General features: G+C 33.4%; 2 protein-coding genes across 4 annotated transcripts; both read left to right on the top strand.

Annotated features, from left to right (window-relative positions):
* Positions 1 to 1,695: 1,695 nt before the first annotated feature.
* Positions 1,696 to 16,868, top strand: LOC126714385 (MYB-like transcription factor EOBI). 3 transcript variants are annotated; one of them, XM_050414518.1, is made up of 3 exons: positions 1,696 to 1,907; positions 2,205 to 2,334; positions 16,163 to 16,860. In XM_050414518.1, exons 1-3 carry the CDS (start codon positions 1,769 to 1,771, stop codon positions 16,623 to 16,625), a joined length of 732 nt encoding a protein of 243 aa, XP_050270475.1. In that variant the 5' UTR covers positions 1,696 to 1,768; the 3' UTR covers positions 16,626 to 16,860. The 3 variants fall into 3 exon arrangements, with proteins under 3 accessions (XP_050270475.1, XP_050270477.1, XP_050270476.1); XM_050414520.1 differs by lacking the exon at positions 16,163 to 16,860 and adding an exon at positions 2,667 to 3,500 and having other exon boundaries at positions 1,709 to 1,907; XM_050414519.1 differs by lacking the exons at positions 1,696 to 1,907; positions 2,205 to 2,334 and adding exons at positions 15,322 to 15,498; positions 15,950 to 16,079 and having other exon boundaries at positions 16,163 to 16,868.
* On the top strand, positions 7,740 to 9,031 carry LOC126714384 (MYB-like transcription factor EOBI). The gene is made up of 3 exons (XM_050414517.1): positions 7,740 to 7,923; positions 8,289 to 8,418; positions 8,502 to 9,031. Exons 1-3 carry the CDS (start codon positions 7,797 to 7,799, stop codon positions 9,007 to 9,009), a joined length of 765 nt encoding a protein of 254 aa, XP_050270474.1. The 5' UTR covers positions 7,740 to 7,796; the 3' UTR covers positions 9,010 to 9,031.
* Positions 16,869 to 17,378: the final 510 nt, after the last annotated feature.

The raw sequence follows: 17,378 nt of genomic DNA, 5'->3' as shown, positions 1-17,378 counted from the left end.
CACATATCTCCGAGATCCACATAATTTTCTACTTTGGATTGTTGCACAAGAACTTTCTCGTTCGTGACTTAAATGGCCGAGAGAATAAGTTGATTATCGAATCTACCCGAGTCTTGATCGGTTAAGACATGCAGTTCAATCAGTCGAATTAAGTGATTCTTGACTTGTCAAGCAGCAGTTGAAATGCAGCACAATAGCAGTCCATTTTCTGCTTGTTGAGTCTTCTACTGTTTTGAACTTGATTTGTCTTGATCAAATATAATCCAATGTAAGTAGATCTATTTATAAACAAGCTAAGTTCTAAACTGTTACATATTTGTTCATGATTGCCAATATAAAAATATGGAAATTAAGGTATCAATCTACTTATGCCATGTATGCAGTTTTGATTAAAAGATTTCATAACTTAACAGGTTGTAGTAATTTATTTTTCCAAACAGAATCTTAGAATCTTCAGTAGAGCGTGGATTTTATTTATTTATTTCATTTTTGCTTCAATTACATAGTTTATCAGTGAATTCATGAGATCCATGATGTCAAAAGTTCAATCATCTAGAAGCATTACGACGTAAAGTCTTCTTTGTTCTTTTAAGATATATGTATAGAGAAGATTATTATTACATGTTTCCTTTCAAGACCCTTCATAAATCTCATCAAATGGTTAACATACAAATGGCTGGTCCCCAATCTCTCAAGAAAAACTCTGCTTCAGGGCCACTGAATAAACAATTTGACTAATAAAGGATTGGAGGATGGGCAACACATCTCCATGCTTATGACACAGCTAAATGCCACCCAAAATATTATATTTTAATTTAATGGGGAACTCTAATAAGCAAAAGTCTGATAAAACTCTGCATCTTCGTCTTAGTAATATCATATCAAGCATTTTTGACTATGATCATTGAAACTTTATAATATCATGTAGTTTCTGTATCTTTTGAGATTTGATACCTTTCGTATTAATAAATAGTTTATGTTAGCATCGATACCTATATATAAGCAAAGCGGTCTTAAAAAGCTTAGATTAACCAATTAAACAATGCCCCGACACTCTAAATATGCTCCTTACATAAGCATGAATTACTATATGTAGGATAGGTGACTCATTTAGGTAGTCTCCTTTTTGCAAATATAGATACCCATCACCCAAATTGGAATCCCAGCTAGAAGCTAGAACCCACTTTATTTTATGTTTATTTAATATGGCTCATAGTGATTAATAAACTCAAAGGCATGCAATTAAGGATTTTATATATCAACAAATGGTACATAACAATTGGAGCAAGAGCCATTTTCGACTATTTATCAACAACCCATTAGCTTCTTCTTTTTTGGCTGTATCCAGATTATGCCTTGTTTAATCTAACCCTTAACAACATAGCTATTAGCTAGTGTTGAGTTAGGAATTGAAATTTCAAAAATATTGGCATTGAAGACTTGTGTAGTACTGTCCCTAGGATTTAGAAGACGCACTTGTATCATTCTAATTAGCTATAAGAAATAAAATAATAAAACCGAGCTGGTTAGCACCATGGTTATAGTAACACATGGGTTCATGTTAGAGGGTGAAGGGTCATTATCGCTATAAAGAATTCAGGCAAAAATATTCGATTCAAGATTTTGGTCCTAGTAAGATCAACAATGTAATATATAAAAATGTAAATGTGACATATCAAGGATGATATATAAGGTAATCCTATTGTGCATATTGTGTCATAGAATTTGAAAACAAGGTGCGTACGTAGGAAGTGAAGCTGAAATTTTGATGGCAACAATGATAGGTTGGGGGATGCAAGAACAAGGGTGGAAGAAGGGGCCTTGGACTCCTGAAGAGGATAAATTACTTAGTGAATATGTAAGCTTATATGGGGAGGGAAGATGGAGCTCTGTGGCTAGATCTGCAGGTATTCATATATGCTACTATTGCTATGTTTGGGGATAGGAGAATAGTAACAAAATAAAAATAAAAACCCTTTGAATTCTTTGAGCTTCTCTAGCTGATCAAGTAATTCACAATGAAATAACTCTTTTCCAAAAATTTGGTTTTGGCTATATATGCTTCTTCTTTTTGGGGGGGCTTGAAGAGGAGCTTTGAGTCCATTGTTAGACATGCTTACAAGCTTTTATATACTTTATCTCAGTAATAAGGTTAATTTACCTTCTTTTTTTTTTTTCTTTTTTTTTTTTAATTTAAATTTCAGGTCTCAATAGGAGTGGGAAGAGTTGCAGGCTTAGGTGGGTGAATTATCTCAGGCCTGGTCTCAAGAGAGGCCAGTTAACTCCTCAGGAGGAAGGCATCATTATTGAACTACATGCTATCTGGGGCAACAAGTAATGCACCTCTCTCTCTCTCTCTCTCTCTCTCTCTCTCTCTCTCTCTCTCTCTCTCTCTCTCTCTCTCTCTCTCTCTCTCTCTCTCTCTCTCTCTCTCTCTCTCTCTCTCTCTCTCTCTCTCTCTCTCTCTCTCTCTAGTGATGTTATGAATATTACCAATTTTACTGCATAAGTTATAAACTAATATGTCACTAAATACCAAAAAAAAAAAAAAAAAAAATTATTTATGATGCTATTGAAGTTCTTCAATCACTTTTATTACTACATCACTTTATAAACATTCTATGCTAAATTTAGCATGTTTCTAAATTAATTCTATGCAAACATAGGTGGTCAACCATTGCTAGATACTTGCCTGGGAGGACAGACAATGAGATAAAAAACTACTGGAGAACCCATTTCAAGAAGAAAGAAAAATCCTCTCAGAAGCAAGAAAAGCGCAAACAGCAAATTCTAAAACAAAAACAACAACAACAGCAGCTACAGCTACTACTACAGCAACAGCAAGAAGTGCAGCAATCTCAAGAACATGACATAAAAACCGTCTTTTCTCAAGCAGAGACAAGCACTGAGGAAATGAGTGAGACTCACGGAATTAGGCAACAGATGGTTCTGAAGAACCCAAATTCGGAGGACCAGTGCATGCCTAAGATGTATCAAGATTTTGCATCGTGGTTCGACACAGTCGGAGATGATGGGCTATCGAGTGGCCTGTGGAACTTCGCTGATGATTACACAGTCGCATGGATGAGACAAGTCTGTGCAACAAATTAACCGGCCATCCATGCAGAATCAATCTAAGAAAAAAAAAAAAAAAACAAAGTGGAGGGTACATTAAATAGGCCAAAGGCTGATTAAACATATGATACATAAAGGCTCTCTCTGTGGCAATATGTATCTAGCTATCAAGTCTAAATTCTTTTTCTTTTTTTTTGGATATATTAAGTCTAATTCTTGTTTTTCCCAGCATGTAACATTATATATAAATTGGCAGTTAATAATTGATACTAGAATTTTAAAACAGAAAGATCACCACTGTTTGCTGAAAATCTAGCCTATATTCCTTCTGGGCTCCTTTTCATCTCTCTCTCTCATATGTACACTGCTCTCCAAATTTTGTCTTACAGGACTTCAGTGGAGAATGAGGAATTCTAAACCCTATAGATTCTAATTCCTACATTTTTATTTATTTATGAAATATTCTAATTCCTACATACCTCCAAGCAAAGAGGAAATATTATGTTGGATCCACAGATTAATATATAGAAGTAAGTGGCACAAACAGGCGTAAGTCCTATTTCTTAGTTTATGCATAATGGTCTCTGTCTTCAAATAAGCGAGAAATTAGCTCAGGTATATCACAGTCTCCTAGATGTATGCCATGTGACTGCAAATACGCGTGTTATAACTTTGCTCAATTTGATATGGTTAACATGTGTTGACAGAAAGGAAAATAGAGAAGAAAGAATAGAGGTTATTTACTATGAAAAATCCTCTCTCTCTCTCTCTCTCTCTATATATATATATATATATATATTATATTGTGTCTGTACAAATAGTGGGAATAGCTTGTTTGCTAAACAAAATAATATAAATAAGCATTTTCCACAGTCTAGCTCAAGATGTTCATATTTACTCAATTAGATTGAAATTGTGGTTAATTGTGATATGCCAACTAACGTAAGTGAAGTTAGGAGTTTCTTGGGCATTGCAAGTTATTATAGAAGGTCAACTTGTAGAAGAATTTTCCCGCATTACAGCTCCTTTGTGATAGCTAACTTAGAAGAATGCTACATTTGAGTGGAAGAAAAAGCGTGAGCGTAGCTTTTGAGAGCTAAAGCAACGATTAGTCACACAACTCCAATGTTAACTATCCCTCTAGATTATGAATAAAATTACTTCATTTATGACTTGGAGTTAGTTGTAGTTGTGTTTGCATTAAAAATTTGGAAACATGAGAGATGCAAGATATTTTTCACAGATCATAAGAATTTAAAGTATCTACTTGCCCAAAAAGAGTTAAAATGAGGCAACAAAGATGTTCAAATTGACTAAGGACTATGACTACTCTATTAACTATTATCTCGGTAAGGTTAATGTATGTTTGTTTGATGCACTTAGTAGAAAGTCTTCAAGTTTTTCAGCTGCTTTGCTAACCACTCAAAGACAAATAATTATTGATTTAGAAAGAATGGAGATCAAAGTTGTGATAGTCTAATACTTTAGGGCTTACTTGGCTAGTTTGAGCATACAACCAACTTAGGTTGAGAAAATTAAATTGTCGTATATTGACAATTCACATTTGATGAAAATTATAGATGAGGCGCTTAAAGGAAAGAAACATGAGTTTACTCCCAAGTTGAGAAAATTAAATTGTCGCATATTAACGATTCACATTTGATGAAAATATGGATGAGGTGCTTAAAGGAAAGTGTTAGGACATATGTAGAACTTGTTAGAACATATGTCATATAGAATTGGCTAAATCCTTTAACAAAATGCACTTTAATTGTAATTTGGTAGATTTAGGATGGGTTTGGTACTTCAAGGAATAAGAGTTCAGTCTAGTATTGAAACTATGCAAATCTGTTCAAGAAACAAGTCAAGAAGTGTTGTTCATTAAAGCTCGATAGATATATTTATCGAGGTCTTGACAGCTGCTCAATAGATACTGTATCTATCGAGATCTACAAAATCAGAATTTTCAGATCTGATTTTCAACCCATGCTTATGTATTTGTGTAGGGTTTCTTTTCTCACAACCCTAGACATATATAAGGTTTATTTTAGAGGCCGTCACACATGAGAATACAAGGAGAACACATGCAAACAATGATTTAGTGCTTTATTCTCTCTGAAAGAAGTTACTGTGTTTTTGCACCTCAGGGTTTTGTAACCAAGTGCTTCTTGATCTTCATTATTGATGAAGTGAAGAACTTTGCAGCCAACGACATCTTCAAGTTGTTGGAGTTAGTCACATATTGGGAGCCGTGCATTATTAGTTAGTTACGTACTGAGATTCGTGCAAAAGGGTGGCGTTCATATATTGAAGAGTTCAGAGATTCTGAAGCGGTAGAAGGTTTCTACTGTAAGTTCATTTATGGGGATTGTAGAGTCTAGGGACAAAAGTTTTGTACTAGATCTGAAACTTCTCTTTTACTATAGTAAATTGCTTTTTGGAAAGGTTTCCTCCCAGATTTTTTACTGTGAAACTAATTTGTTTCATTAGTTTTTTTGAGTCATCATATCTTATCTTATTTACTTTTTTGCTGTGCATAATATTGATGTTAGTTTGTTTTAACAAGGTTTATTCATAATAAATCTAATTAACAGCTTGAATTTAAAATTTGTTAATTCTATCAACCATGGTCTAAGGTCATGTTTGGTTTACTTTTTTTTATCACTCAATTTCCATCACTCAATTTCCGTCACTCATCACTCAAAATACCCTACCCGTTTGACACCATTACTCACTTGTCATCACTCAATATTTTTCACACTATTTGTGGGTCCCATACCTATCACATGGTGCAGGGTTGTTGTTGTTGTTTTTTTTTTTTTTTTTTTTTTCATTCAGTATCACCGAACCCAGTGAAAAAAAAAAGAAAAAAAAAACCAGAATCTGAAGACCGAACTAGTGAAGAAAAAAAAAAACCCAGAACAGATTGAACCAGTGAAAAAAAAAAAAAAAAAAAGAACAGAACAGCTAACCCAAAAGAAGAAAGGAAAAAAAAAAGAGTCAAAAGTGGTCAAAAGGTGCGGTTGGGTACTGTTTGTGGTCCCCTATGTGTGTTTAATTACAATATTGCCATTGAGTTATGAGTTATGGAAACTGAAAACAGCCAAAATGTGTTTTCAGTTTCCATAACTCATAACTCAAAAATCAGAGAATTGAGTGATGGAAACAGAGTTATAGACTTCCCAAACAACCTTTTTGTTATGGGTTCCACCATTTTTGAGTTATAAATTATGGAAACAGAGATATGAGTTATGGAAATTGACAAACCAAACACCCCCTAAATTTCCCAACAAAAAGAAACCTAAGTTTAGTATCTCTGATGACGGTATTTTGAGATTGGAGGAAGAATAGGGGAAGCTTCAGAGACTATAGAGAGATCAACGTTCCCAATAATTAAACTCCACATGTGGAGAAGGCATTTAGTTATGAGGTTAAGGTTATAGCAACGATAACCTTTTTGGGTAATTCCATAGCTAAGGAAGCAACGTAATCAAGATGGAGGCTTAAGTTTGGAATGTTCATATGGAGCAAACTAGGTTGAAAACATAGGAACAACCAAAGACACATATTGAAGATTAGTGAGGGAGTTTAGCATAGAGAAGTTCAAACAGTGTTTTGTTATAAACAAAAAGTGAATAAAACACAATTAATAATACGAACAATAATAAGGACAACCTCACCCTAAAACGTTCTGATTGAATAATTGAATAAATTATTTAAATTGATAGTTAAGTCTAGGGCCTAAACAACGTGTTTCAATTACAATCTCTTGAGTTGCAATCAACGCAAATATTATAACTTAATAAGTGCTATGTGGCCCTATTGTTAAGCCCCATCTGCTTTTTAGCACCATTAAATCAAGCATTTCTTTGATCTTGTAACTGTTTTACAAGATTTGAACTCTCATATAGTAATATAGTATCATTTGCTAACTTTATTGATATTAATGGAATGTTTTCTAGTTACCATCGGCACCTATAAATAGGAATAATCATGCGCACAAAGTATTGTTTTATTCAGTTAAAGAAAGCCCTAACTTTCTAAATCTGTATGCTGCTTACATAAAGTCCAAAGACCACATACCTAAACTAGCTGACTCTTCGTCACATTCTTCGAATACAAACACACCCACATTACCATAACAGGCGTACTAGAACCTTCATTATGATAATAATTTAGACAATAAAAAATCACTAACCCACGCAATTGAAAAATATTTTTTATATACAGCATCAAAACAAATGGTACACACTTACTGGAATAAAATCCTTTTTGAGGAAACACACCAACTTGCTTTCTTGGGTGAACCAAGATTAAATACTTCTTTAGTCCTATGACTGACGATGTTTCCTTAGTTGTACGTGTTACACACATAGTGAATCACACTTATTTGCGCTGACCTCGCTGTGATCTAGAAGACCTACTTGTTTCACTCTAATTGGCCACAAAGATATGAGACAACGAGCACCATGTATATTTGTAACACTTGGACTCAAAGTAGAGGCTACATGGTCCATTTTGTTAAAAGGGAACATGGAGAAAATTAAGTTCTATTCATGGATCTTGGCGGTAGTAAGATCATCAATTTATTAATTGAAAACATTGGAGTAACTTTTGAAGACTATATATAAGCTAAGCCATTTGAGCAATATTTTCCATACAGTTTGAAGACAACAATACTTATTAGCAAACAAATTTAAAGTGAAATATTAGCTTCAAAGATGGGTTGGGGAATTCCAAAACAAGGGTGGACGAAAGGTCCATGGACTCCTGAAGAGGATATGTTGCTTAGTGAATATGTCAAGTTGCATGGGGAGGGAAGATGGAGCTCTGTGTCCAAGAGTACAGGTAAATCAATACTGCTTTTGTCATGTAAAAGGAGACAAAATCAGAGAGAAATAGAGGGAAATTTCTATCAAATTTTAAATGATGTGCAACGTTATATACTATTTGATCAAATAAATAAATCTTAACTGTAAAATAAATTCTCTGTATTTTACACTCTCTATTTCAAGTGAAATTGAGAGAATCTACTCAATAGTACTTGGTTTTGTTATTGAATCCATTGAGCTTCTAGTTAAATAAATTTGTGCCTAAATTGTCATTTTTGGCTGTCTCATATTTAGAGAAAGAGAAACTTAAAAGAGTCGTTTATGTTTTTACAGTATCTTTTTTGTGTACCCTTTTGTTTAATTGATTTGTTGTCTTACCAGGTTTGAACAGGAGTGGCAAGAGCTGCAGGTTAAGGTGGGTGAATTATCTTAGGCCTGGGCTCAAGAAAGGCCAATTAACACCTCTTGAGGAAGGCATTGTAGTTGAAATGCATGCTCTCTGGGGTAACAGGTAATGGCTCTCTCTCTCTCTCTCACACATTCCCTTAATATCTTATACATCACTGTTTATTAATTCTATATATGCAAACATAGGTGGTCAACCATTGCTAGATACTTGCCTGGAAGAACAGACAATGAGATCAAAAATTACTGGAGAACCCATTTCAAGAAGAAAGGCAAATCCTCTAAGCAAGATATGGAAAAAGCACAAACTCTAAAACAAAAACAACCACCAAAGAAACAGGAGCAGGAACCACAAGAAGATAGCATGAAAAGGGAAACAATATCTGATGAAGACACAAGTGGTGAACAGATGAGTAGTGAAGTACAGGAAAAACAAGAGAAGCTTGTCATACAAGAGTACCCCACTTTGGAGGACCAATGCTTTTCTGTGATGTCTCAAGATGTTGCATCATGGTTGGATACAGTTAGAGAGGATGACTTCTGTTTTAGCCTGTGGAACCTTGACGATCCAAAGGGTGACCTGGATCATGATCATCAACCTACTGGTTTTTCTTGTGGAATTGATTCAAGAAACTTCTACAATAATGGAGATTTCAGGCTAGCTGATGAACCACAAGGCTGGCCCAACTTAATTTAGGGCCTAAGGCGAAAGATTTATGTGAGGCTTTTTATATGTATATATTAATTAAATAAAATTATTATTATTTTATACAAGATAGAATTTCTACTCTAAACTAATTGAAGTGTATATGTGTGTGAAGCTTTCTCTTGGAGACTTGAACTTTGACCCTTGCCCTCCATACCTCACAAACACTTATACTTGTGGAGTGATTATCGCATTAAATATGTATGGTGGTAATTAAATAAAATTATTTAATGTTAATCAAATTGAGGTTAATTTGATGTATTGAATACACAATTTAATGAATAATACTAACTAAAACTAAGGTTAATTTCATATAGAAAATTGAATATCATAGTTGAAACATAAATTTAACAAAAATAAAAAATATATATATATTATTTTTTAAAAAGAAAATTAATTTATCTTGAATATATGATGATACATAGTTAATTACATTATAATCTAATGTATAATCTATGAGATTAATTGATGTGTGGCTTTGTAGTAGATTAGTTTACAAATATGAAAGTTTCAAACTATTAAGAGAGATTAATCATTATCGATGATCTAACACATTTGTAAAAAAATTTTAAAGCCTTGTTAGAAATAAAAAAAAAGGGAAAATGCTAAAGGTACTACAAAATGTTCACAATATAATATGACAATAACAGTGGTTGATAAGCTTCAATAATGTAATTGAGGACAAAATGGGCTTTTGCCCTTTTCCACAAAATTAATTAGCCTTTTTCCCTTCTTTCCAAACTAAATAAGGAAATGCCCCTCTTTTGAAACTCGACTTTCTCAAAATCAAGTTTAAAAAAAAAAAAAAATTCTAAAGCCCTATAGTGACGTTTTTAAGGACCTATAATGACGTTTTTAAGGACCTATAGTGGCGTTTCGTAACTTGATATCCATGAAATCGAGTTATAGGCAATTTATAGGGTTTAACTTGATTTTGAAAAAGTCGAGTTTCAAAAGAGGGGCATTTCCCTATTTAGTTTGGAAAGAAGGGCAAAAGGTTAATTAATTTTATGAAAAAGGGCAGAAGCCCATTTTGTCCATGTAATTGATGAATATTTAAAATACTTTTTTATGATTGGTAACATGTCAATTTATAAATCTATAGTAAAATTTGTGATATTCATAACATCACTAATAATTAAAAGTGCACAACCTTCTAAAAAAATTCATATATTTTATAAAATTTTGAACATTTTACAATAGAATGAAGACATGTTTTGTAAAAGGTAAATATTTTTTGTGATGGGGGCTTAGACTTGGGCCTAAGTTGCCTAGGACTTGGGTGGCCCCAATCACATGACGTAGGTACGTAGTAATTATTAGTCACATTATTTTGTGATAAAAAACAATACTAATTCTTTTCATTCATACAAAATACTATAATAAAGAGTCTAATCGGTTCTGTGCATGTAACTCTTTTTTGATTGTTAATAATATATAGAATGATTGTGAATTTGCAAAAGATCTCTCTTCTTTCACAACTTTTTGCATTTGCGCCAAAAAAAAAAAACTTTTTGCATTTGCATTAAGGTTGCTTTTGTAGTTGTGTGCTCTAGTTTCGGATGTTTATCTCTAGCTAGCTAGCTAATAATATAAGCTCTAAAATGAGCCTTCATTGCCGATTAATTCATGTCTCTTATTCAATTAAAAGAAAGTTGGGGAAAAGAAAGGGTCGGTGTATAGGAGAAAATAGAAATCGCATTTCTTTTAGAGAGAGATTACGTGTGCTTACAGAAATGAAGAAAGCTGCTTAATTACTTTTCCTACGTAAGGAAGTCTGTCTTGCGTGTTTGTATTGAAGACAAGAGTGCAAGTCGTGTGGAAGAAGGCAGAGAGAAATTCTGCAAGCTGAATTGTGTGAATAAAAAAGAAGAGAAGGAATAAACTAAAAACTAAAAAAAGAAAACAACACAATACAATAAAATCTGTATTTTATGCGTAATTACGATGGGTTTGTGTATTTTTCCCAAGAGAGTTTTTTTTTTTTTTTTTTTTTTTTAATTTTTGTTTATGTTATTTATTTTTCATTATTACTTCTAATTGAGACACAAGGAAAAATTGGAGATTTCTCTAAGAGGAGATGCTTTGGGTGTTGCAACCACAATGAGTTGTAGCTTTCAAAGAAGAAATTTGTTGGTTTATCGGTTTCATTAGCTAGGTTCTAACTTTTTCATTGGGTGATTGGATTTATTCCAAGAGAGTTATTATTGTATTTTCTTAATTAATTTTGAACTCAATTTTTTTGGCATAAATTTGGGCATTGAAGTCTCTATTTATTATAGTGGATCAATCAATTTAGCCAAGGGGTCACGCACTGAGGCTGATTTATGGGGTATCATAGATTATGAGAGTTGTCATGAGGCAAACCGCATGGACCATACTTCATGCCAAGTAAAGCTAACACCATTGGTTATGTTGCGATCAAGTGTGAGATATTAGTGTATAATTTATGAGCGATCACACCATAGTATTGTGCACCTCCATACGTGCAACAGCTCCCATTTAGTAGATGGTGTTGCTTCACATAGAATGGATTTTTTATTCTGTAGAGAATTATTGATTAACTGGAATTTGGATAAGGGCATGACTCTTGAAATTGAAACATTTATTCATGACAAATAAGTCTCTTCCTAAGGAGTATGTTCTTGCTTACAAATACCTACACAATTTTTCTCTCTCTACAGATACAAATCTCTATGTACAAAATCACCCTCAATTAAATTATCACTAAGAGCATTCGCATCAGAAAATACTACTCTATCCTATTTTATCATCTCAAAAAGTTACTTTATCAATTATACCATACCATTTTATAACACTCCTAACATCCCAACTTTTATTTTCCTATTCTACTCATTAAAATAATATATCTACCTAATAAAATAATATATCCTCCAACACCACAATTTTATTTTCCTATTTTGTTCAACCACAACCACAAATTGACTGAAACCACCATCACCACATGCCCACCACTGTTGCACTACACACACCTGACACCACCACCACCAGCAACCCATAATCTACCATCAACACCAAAAAAAAAAAAAAACCAGCAACCCATGGCGGCAAACCCAGACCCACAACAAACCTAAACCTAGTGCAATTCTGGGTTTAGATTGTTTTTGCTTGAAGATTGCTTGCATGGGTCTTAGGTTTAGATCGCTTGAAGAACACTCGTTTGTGGCTTGGCACAATTGAAGGGTATGGATCTTGGGTCTTGCATGGGTTTTGGGTCTTTGTTCTCATCTCAGAACTGAAGGGTAGTAATCCTAGTGGTTGTTTGTCGCTTGGCAATGGGTTTGGGTATGGATCTCTGCTGGTGATTCGACAGTGAGTTTGGCAATGGCAATGGGTATGTATTTCAATGGTTGTTTGTGGCTCGGTGGGTATGGAAATTTTGTTGAAATTTTTGGGTTTTTGGTGTGTCAATGATGTAGTGGTGGTGGTTGTTGATTTGTAGGTTGTTGTGGTTCGGTGGTGGTGGTGGCTGGTGCTATTTTTTTTTTTTTTTTTTCCATTTCTATTGTGTTTCAGTGGTGGTGGTGATTGTTGGCTTTTGGTGGTTGGGTTGAGCTTTAGTGGGAGGTGGTTGTTGGCTTTGGGTTTTGGGTCTGAAGAGAGAAGGAAGAGAGCAGAAAAATAATGTGAGAGAGAGAGAACCAGTTCGGTATTGTTTAATTAAAAGTAAGAGAGAGAGAGAATTAAATATTATTATTTAAGTTTAGAATATTAATCCTCCCTTATTATTTTAATTTTTGAATTATATGATTTTTTTTTTAAGTTGGAATTATAAATTGATGATAATTAGCAACCCTCCTTTAACTTAAGCATTTTTATAACACTACCTCTAAAGCGTCAATGTGAGTCAGATCGTGCAATTGAAAAGGAGGGAGAAATTACAATTTGTATATTCAACGTTAAATCCAATTTTTAATTGAGTTTTAAGTTGAATGAAGGCCAATCCTATATTTTTATACTAGGTTGGAGCTTGCACTTACGTATAGATGTATATATTCAATAGTAATGATGATGAGATTGTCTCTCTTTATTTTTTGGTGCTTTGGATGTACATTTTTTTGTGTTTAAATTTTTGTTTAATTTTTGGTGGGGTATTTAGAGTTTTGAAAATAATTTTGAAACCTAATTAATGAAAATGGTACAACATGATGGTTTTGAATGATATATAAAATGGTATTTTAGGGCTATGAGGAGCTAAGCTTGGTGTTTTTTTTTTTTTTTTTTTTTTAATATAATTTAAATTCTTAAATATTTCGTTTGAAATTTGAGATGTATAACTCAAAATGGGTTTGATCATAGTGTTTTCAGGTTCTGTGTGTATTTTGAAGGAAAATGTGGGTGTTTGCTGTTAGGATTGAAATCTATGGTTTGATTGTATAGCTGGATTCGAGGTCAGTTGGGCCTCCAAGGAAGGAAAGAGAAAGAGAGAAGTTCTAGAGAATTAGAGAGATAGAGAGAAACTGAAAATGAGTTCATTCTTATTGTGCCCCTTTTTTATATCTTCCTCAATCAATCCTACTCTATCTAATAACCAACTGCCATAACCACCTACAATTGACACGTATTTGCACTAATTGCTAGTAACTAATTTCTAGCTTGCATCAGCAATACAAGACAATCTATGATCCTAACAATTGCTTAGGTCTTGTTTTTTTCCTAATTAAATAATTTGGTAAGAGTTATTTGTATTGCATACCCACCTAGTGGGTTTTGTTTGAATGATTTGGGATTTTAGGGACAATTGATTGAGCCATAGGTGCACATATTTTGTAGTAATGCTATTGAATTTCCGCTGTTTTACTTGTATACATGTTATTATCTATAACATAAATTTATCGCCAAAGTGTTAAATAAAGGGTTCTATTAGCTTTTTGGATGTCATTATTGAAATGTTTTTCTTCGTAGTATTAGTATAGATTAGAAATTACCTATAAAAAACGAACATAGTGGAAATGATGTACTTTTTCATCAAATGCAAAGACATATTTGTGGTATTAGTCTTTCAACTAGGTCAATCTCTTTTTTTTTTTTTTTTTTTTTGAGAAATAATTACAACATGCTGCTAACTCCGCAGTTCGAACCCTTTTTCCCCTAGACCTCCAAGCACTTTGTGCATGGGGAGATGTCAATTCAGGTATAAGGTCAATCTCAATTTTTAATGGTTAACTAATAATGGAATAAATTTGTTTTTTCACGAAATAACTCAAAAGTTAAAAATAGATTAAATTAAACTAGATATGTAACAGAGAATTAGACTACAATTGAAAGTTAATTTGAATTCTAGCTAGTCAACATATACGATAAATGTGCTATATATGTGTACATTGTTAAGCTCCATCTTCTTTATAACACCATTAAATCAAGCATTTCTTTGATCTTGAACTTTAAATGATTTGAACTCTCTTATTTTTTTTTATAATCAAAAGAGGGGCGGGAGCGACCATATGTGACTTACCTCCTAGAGTCTGACTTAGTAGGGGTACCCCTGCTAACTCTCTTATTAGTATCATTTACTAACTTTATTGATATAAATAGAAAGTTCCGGCCAGTTGCCAATTACCATCGGTACCTAGAAATAGGAATAATAATGCGCACAAAGAATTGTTTTATTCAGTCAAAGAAAGCCCTAACTTTCTAAATTTATACGCTGCTTACATATATACAGTGCAAAGACCACACCTAAACTAGGTGACTCGTCGTCACCTTCTTTGAATATAATTAAAGACCCACCTTACCATAATAGGGATACTAGAACCTTTCATTTAAGATAATAATTAAACAACTAAATATCTCCAACCCGCGCATTTGAGAATTATTTTATATTTATATTACCAGCAGATGTTGCACTCTTATTGGTGCAAAAGACCATTCGAGGAAAACTGTTTTTTTTTTTTTTTGGGAGAATGAAAGATTAAACTTCTTTTGTCCTGTGATTGACGATGTTGCTTCAGTTGTGTTACACACTTGGTGAATCACGCTCATTTGCACTGAAGAAATACCGTCCGATGCCTCGCTGGGATCTAGAAGACCCACTTGTTTCACTCTAATTGGCCACAACAAATATGAGACAGATCGCACAATGTATATTCGTAACACTTGGACTCAAACTAGAGGCTAAATGGTTGATTTTGTTAAAAAGGAACATGAACAAAAATCAAGGTCTATTCTAAGATCTTGGCTGTAGTATTATCATCAATTTATTAAATGAAAGCATTGGAGTAACTTTTTAAGAGTATAAATAGGCCAAGCCATTTGAGAAATTTTTGCCATACAATTTGAAGACAACAATACTTACTAGCATACAAATTGAAAGTGAAATATTAGCTTAAAAGATGGGTTGGGGAATTCCAGAACAAGAGTGGAGGAAAGGTCCATGGACTTCTGAAGAAGATAGGTTGCTTAGTGAATATGTCAACTTGCATGGGGAGGGAAGATGGAGCTCTGTCTCTAGATGTACAGGTAAATTCATACTGCTTTTGCCATGTAAAGGGATACAAAATCAAAGAGAGAAAGAGAGGAAAATTTCGATCAAGTACTGTTAATTTTAAATGACGTGTCACATTATATACTGTTTGTTTAAATAAATAAATTTCAATCCTAAAAAATTAAACTCTCTTTATTTTAATCTCTCTATTTCAAGTGAAATCTTAACCGTACTTCTTTGTTGTTAAATCCATTGAGCTTCGTAATTAATCAAATTTGTGCCAAAAATTTGTCATTTTTGGTTTTCTCATATTGAGAGGAAGAGAAGCTTAAAGAGTTTTATTTGTGCACCCTTTTGTTTTAAGTTCACTGGAAGTCAATTTAATTAGTTTATGGACTAGATAATTGAAGGCAATCCTTTCTCATCCATGAAAAATCCCACCCTATTTGACCGTGTTTAATTGATTTGTTTTGTCTTAATTACCAGGTTTGAACAGGAGTGGCAAGAGCTGCAGGCTAAGGTGGGTGAATTATCTTAGGCCTGGACTCAAGAAAGGCCAATTAACTCCTCTTGAGGAAGGCATTGTAGTTGAAATGCATGCTCTCTGGGGTAACAAGTAATGACTCTCTCTCTCTCTCTCTCTCAATTTATCATATATCACTGTTTATCAGTTTATTAATTCTATATATGCAAACACAGGTGGTCAACCATTGCTAGATACTTGCCTGGAAGAACAGACAATGAGATCAAAAACTACTGGAGAACCCATTTCAAGAAGAAAGGCAAACCCTCTATGAAGCAAGATATGGAAAAGGCACAAACTCTGAAACAGAACCAAGCACCAAAGAAACAGGAGCAGGAACCACAGGAAGCTAGCATGAAAGGGGAAACAATATCTGATGAAGACACAAGTGATGATCATATGAGGAGTGAAGTACAAGAGATGATGAAAGAGTACCCCACTTTGGAGGACCAATGTTTTTCTGTGATGTCTCAAGATGTTGCCTCATGGTTGGATACAATTAGAGAGGATGACTTCCGCTTTAGCCTGTGGGACCTTGATGATCGAAAAGGCAACATGGATCATGATCATCAACCTACTGTTTTTTCTTGTGGGGTTGATTCAAATAGCTTCTACAATAATGGAGATTTCATTTTTTAACAAGGCTAGCTGATGAACCACATGACGTTAGGTAGTAATTATTAGTCCCATTGTTTTAGTGATTAAAAAAGAGAGTACTAATTTTTTTTATTCATCCAAAAAACTATAATAAAGAGTGAATTGGTTCTGTGCATGTAACTCTTTTTGGATTCGCAATAATAAACTATGATTGTGAATTTTGCAAAAGATCTCACTTTCTAGTTCTTTTGTACCTTTGGGCATTTGTATGTATATAGCTTGCTTTTGTTGTTGTGTGGTATAGTTTCGGAAGTTTGTCTCAAATAATATAAGCTCTTATTCAATTTAAAGTTGAAGGAAAAGAAAGGGTCGACAGACGAAATCGTATTTCTTTTAGAAAGAAGTACGTCCGTGTGTGTATAGCGGGGTGCAAGAATACAAACACTAGTTTAAAAACTTTAAATTTTGAAGTATTATAATCTCTCTCTTTTTCCTTTTAATTTTCATTTTTTTTACCAAATATAACTCATTAATTTGACGAGTATTTAAAGGATATGTTCCTAAAGATATCATGTAAATCACTTTAATAAAATATTTTTATTTTTCAAAAAAAAGTTTTTGTTTTGTATTTAGAGAGTTTGGGATACAAGAATACATTTTTTTTCCTATCCATTATAAGAAAAATTCTAAGATTTATTTTTATGATTAAAAGCTAGGATATATTATACTTTGTCATCTATAAGCATAAGATTTTTTTATTATAATCTGGTATTGTTATTATTGTATTTCTCTTTT

This window comes from Quercus robur, chromosome 2 (assembly GCF_932294415.1).
Source record: "Quercus robur chromosome 2, dhQueRobu3.1, whole genome shotgun sequence".
In the NCBI taxonomy this organism is placed as follows: domain Eukaryota; kingdom Viridiplantae; phylum Streptophyta; class Magnoliopsida; order Fagales; family Fagaceae; genus Quercus; species Quercus robur.
The sequence above is the reverse complement of the archived record's forward strand: the minus strand, read 5'-3'. Positions and strand labels throughout refer to the sequence as shown.

Coding starts and splice junctions, on each gene's coding strand:
- LOC126714384 (XM_050414517.1), top strand. CDS start 7,797: ATGGGTTGGGGAATTCCAAAACAAGGGTGGACGAAAGGTCCATGGACT. Junction 7,924..8,288: donor CTCTGTGTCCAAGAGTACAG/GTAAATCAATAC, acceptor TTGTCTTACCAG/GTTTGAACAGGAGTGGCAAG. Junction 8,419..8,501: donor CATGCTCTCTGGGGTAACAG/GTAATGGCTCTC, acceptor ATGCAAACATAG/GTGGTCAACCATTGCTAGAT.
- LOC126714385 (XM_050414518.1), top strand. CDS start 1,769: ATGGCAACAATGATAGGTTGGGGGATGCAAGAACAAGGGTGGAAGAAG. Junction 1,908..2,204: donor CTCTGTGGCTAGATCTGCAG/GTATTCATATAT, acceptor TTTAAATTTCAG/GTCTCAATAGGAGTGGGAAG. Junction 2,335..16,162: donor CATGCTATCTGGGGCAACAA/GTAATGCACCTC, acceptor ATGCAAACACAG/GTGGTCAACCATTGCTAGAT.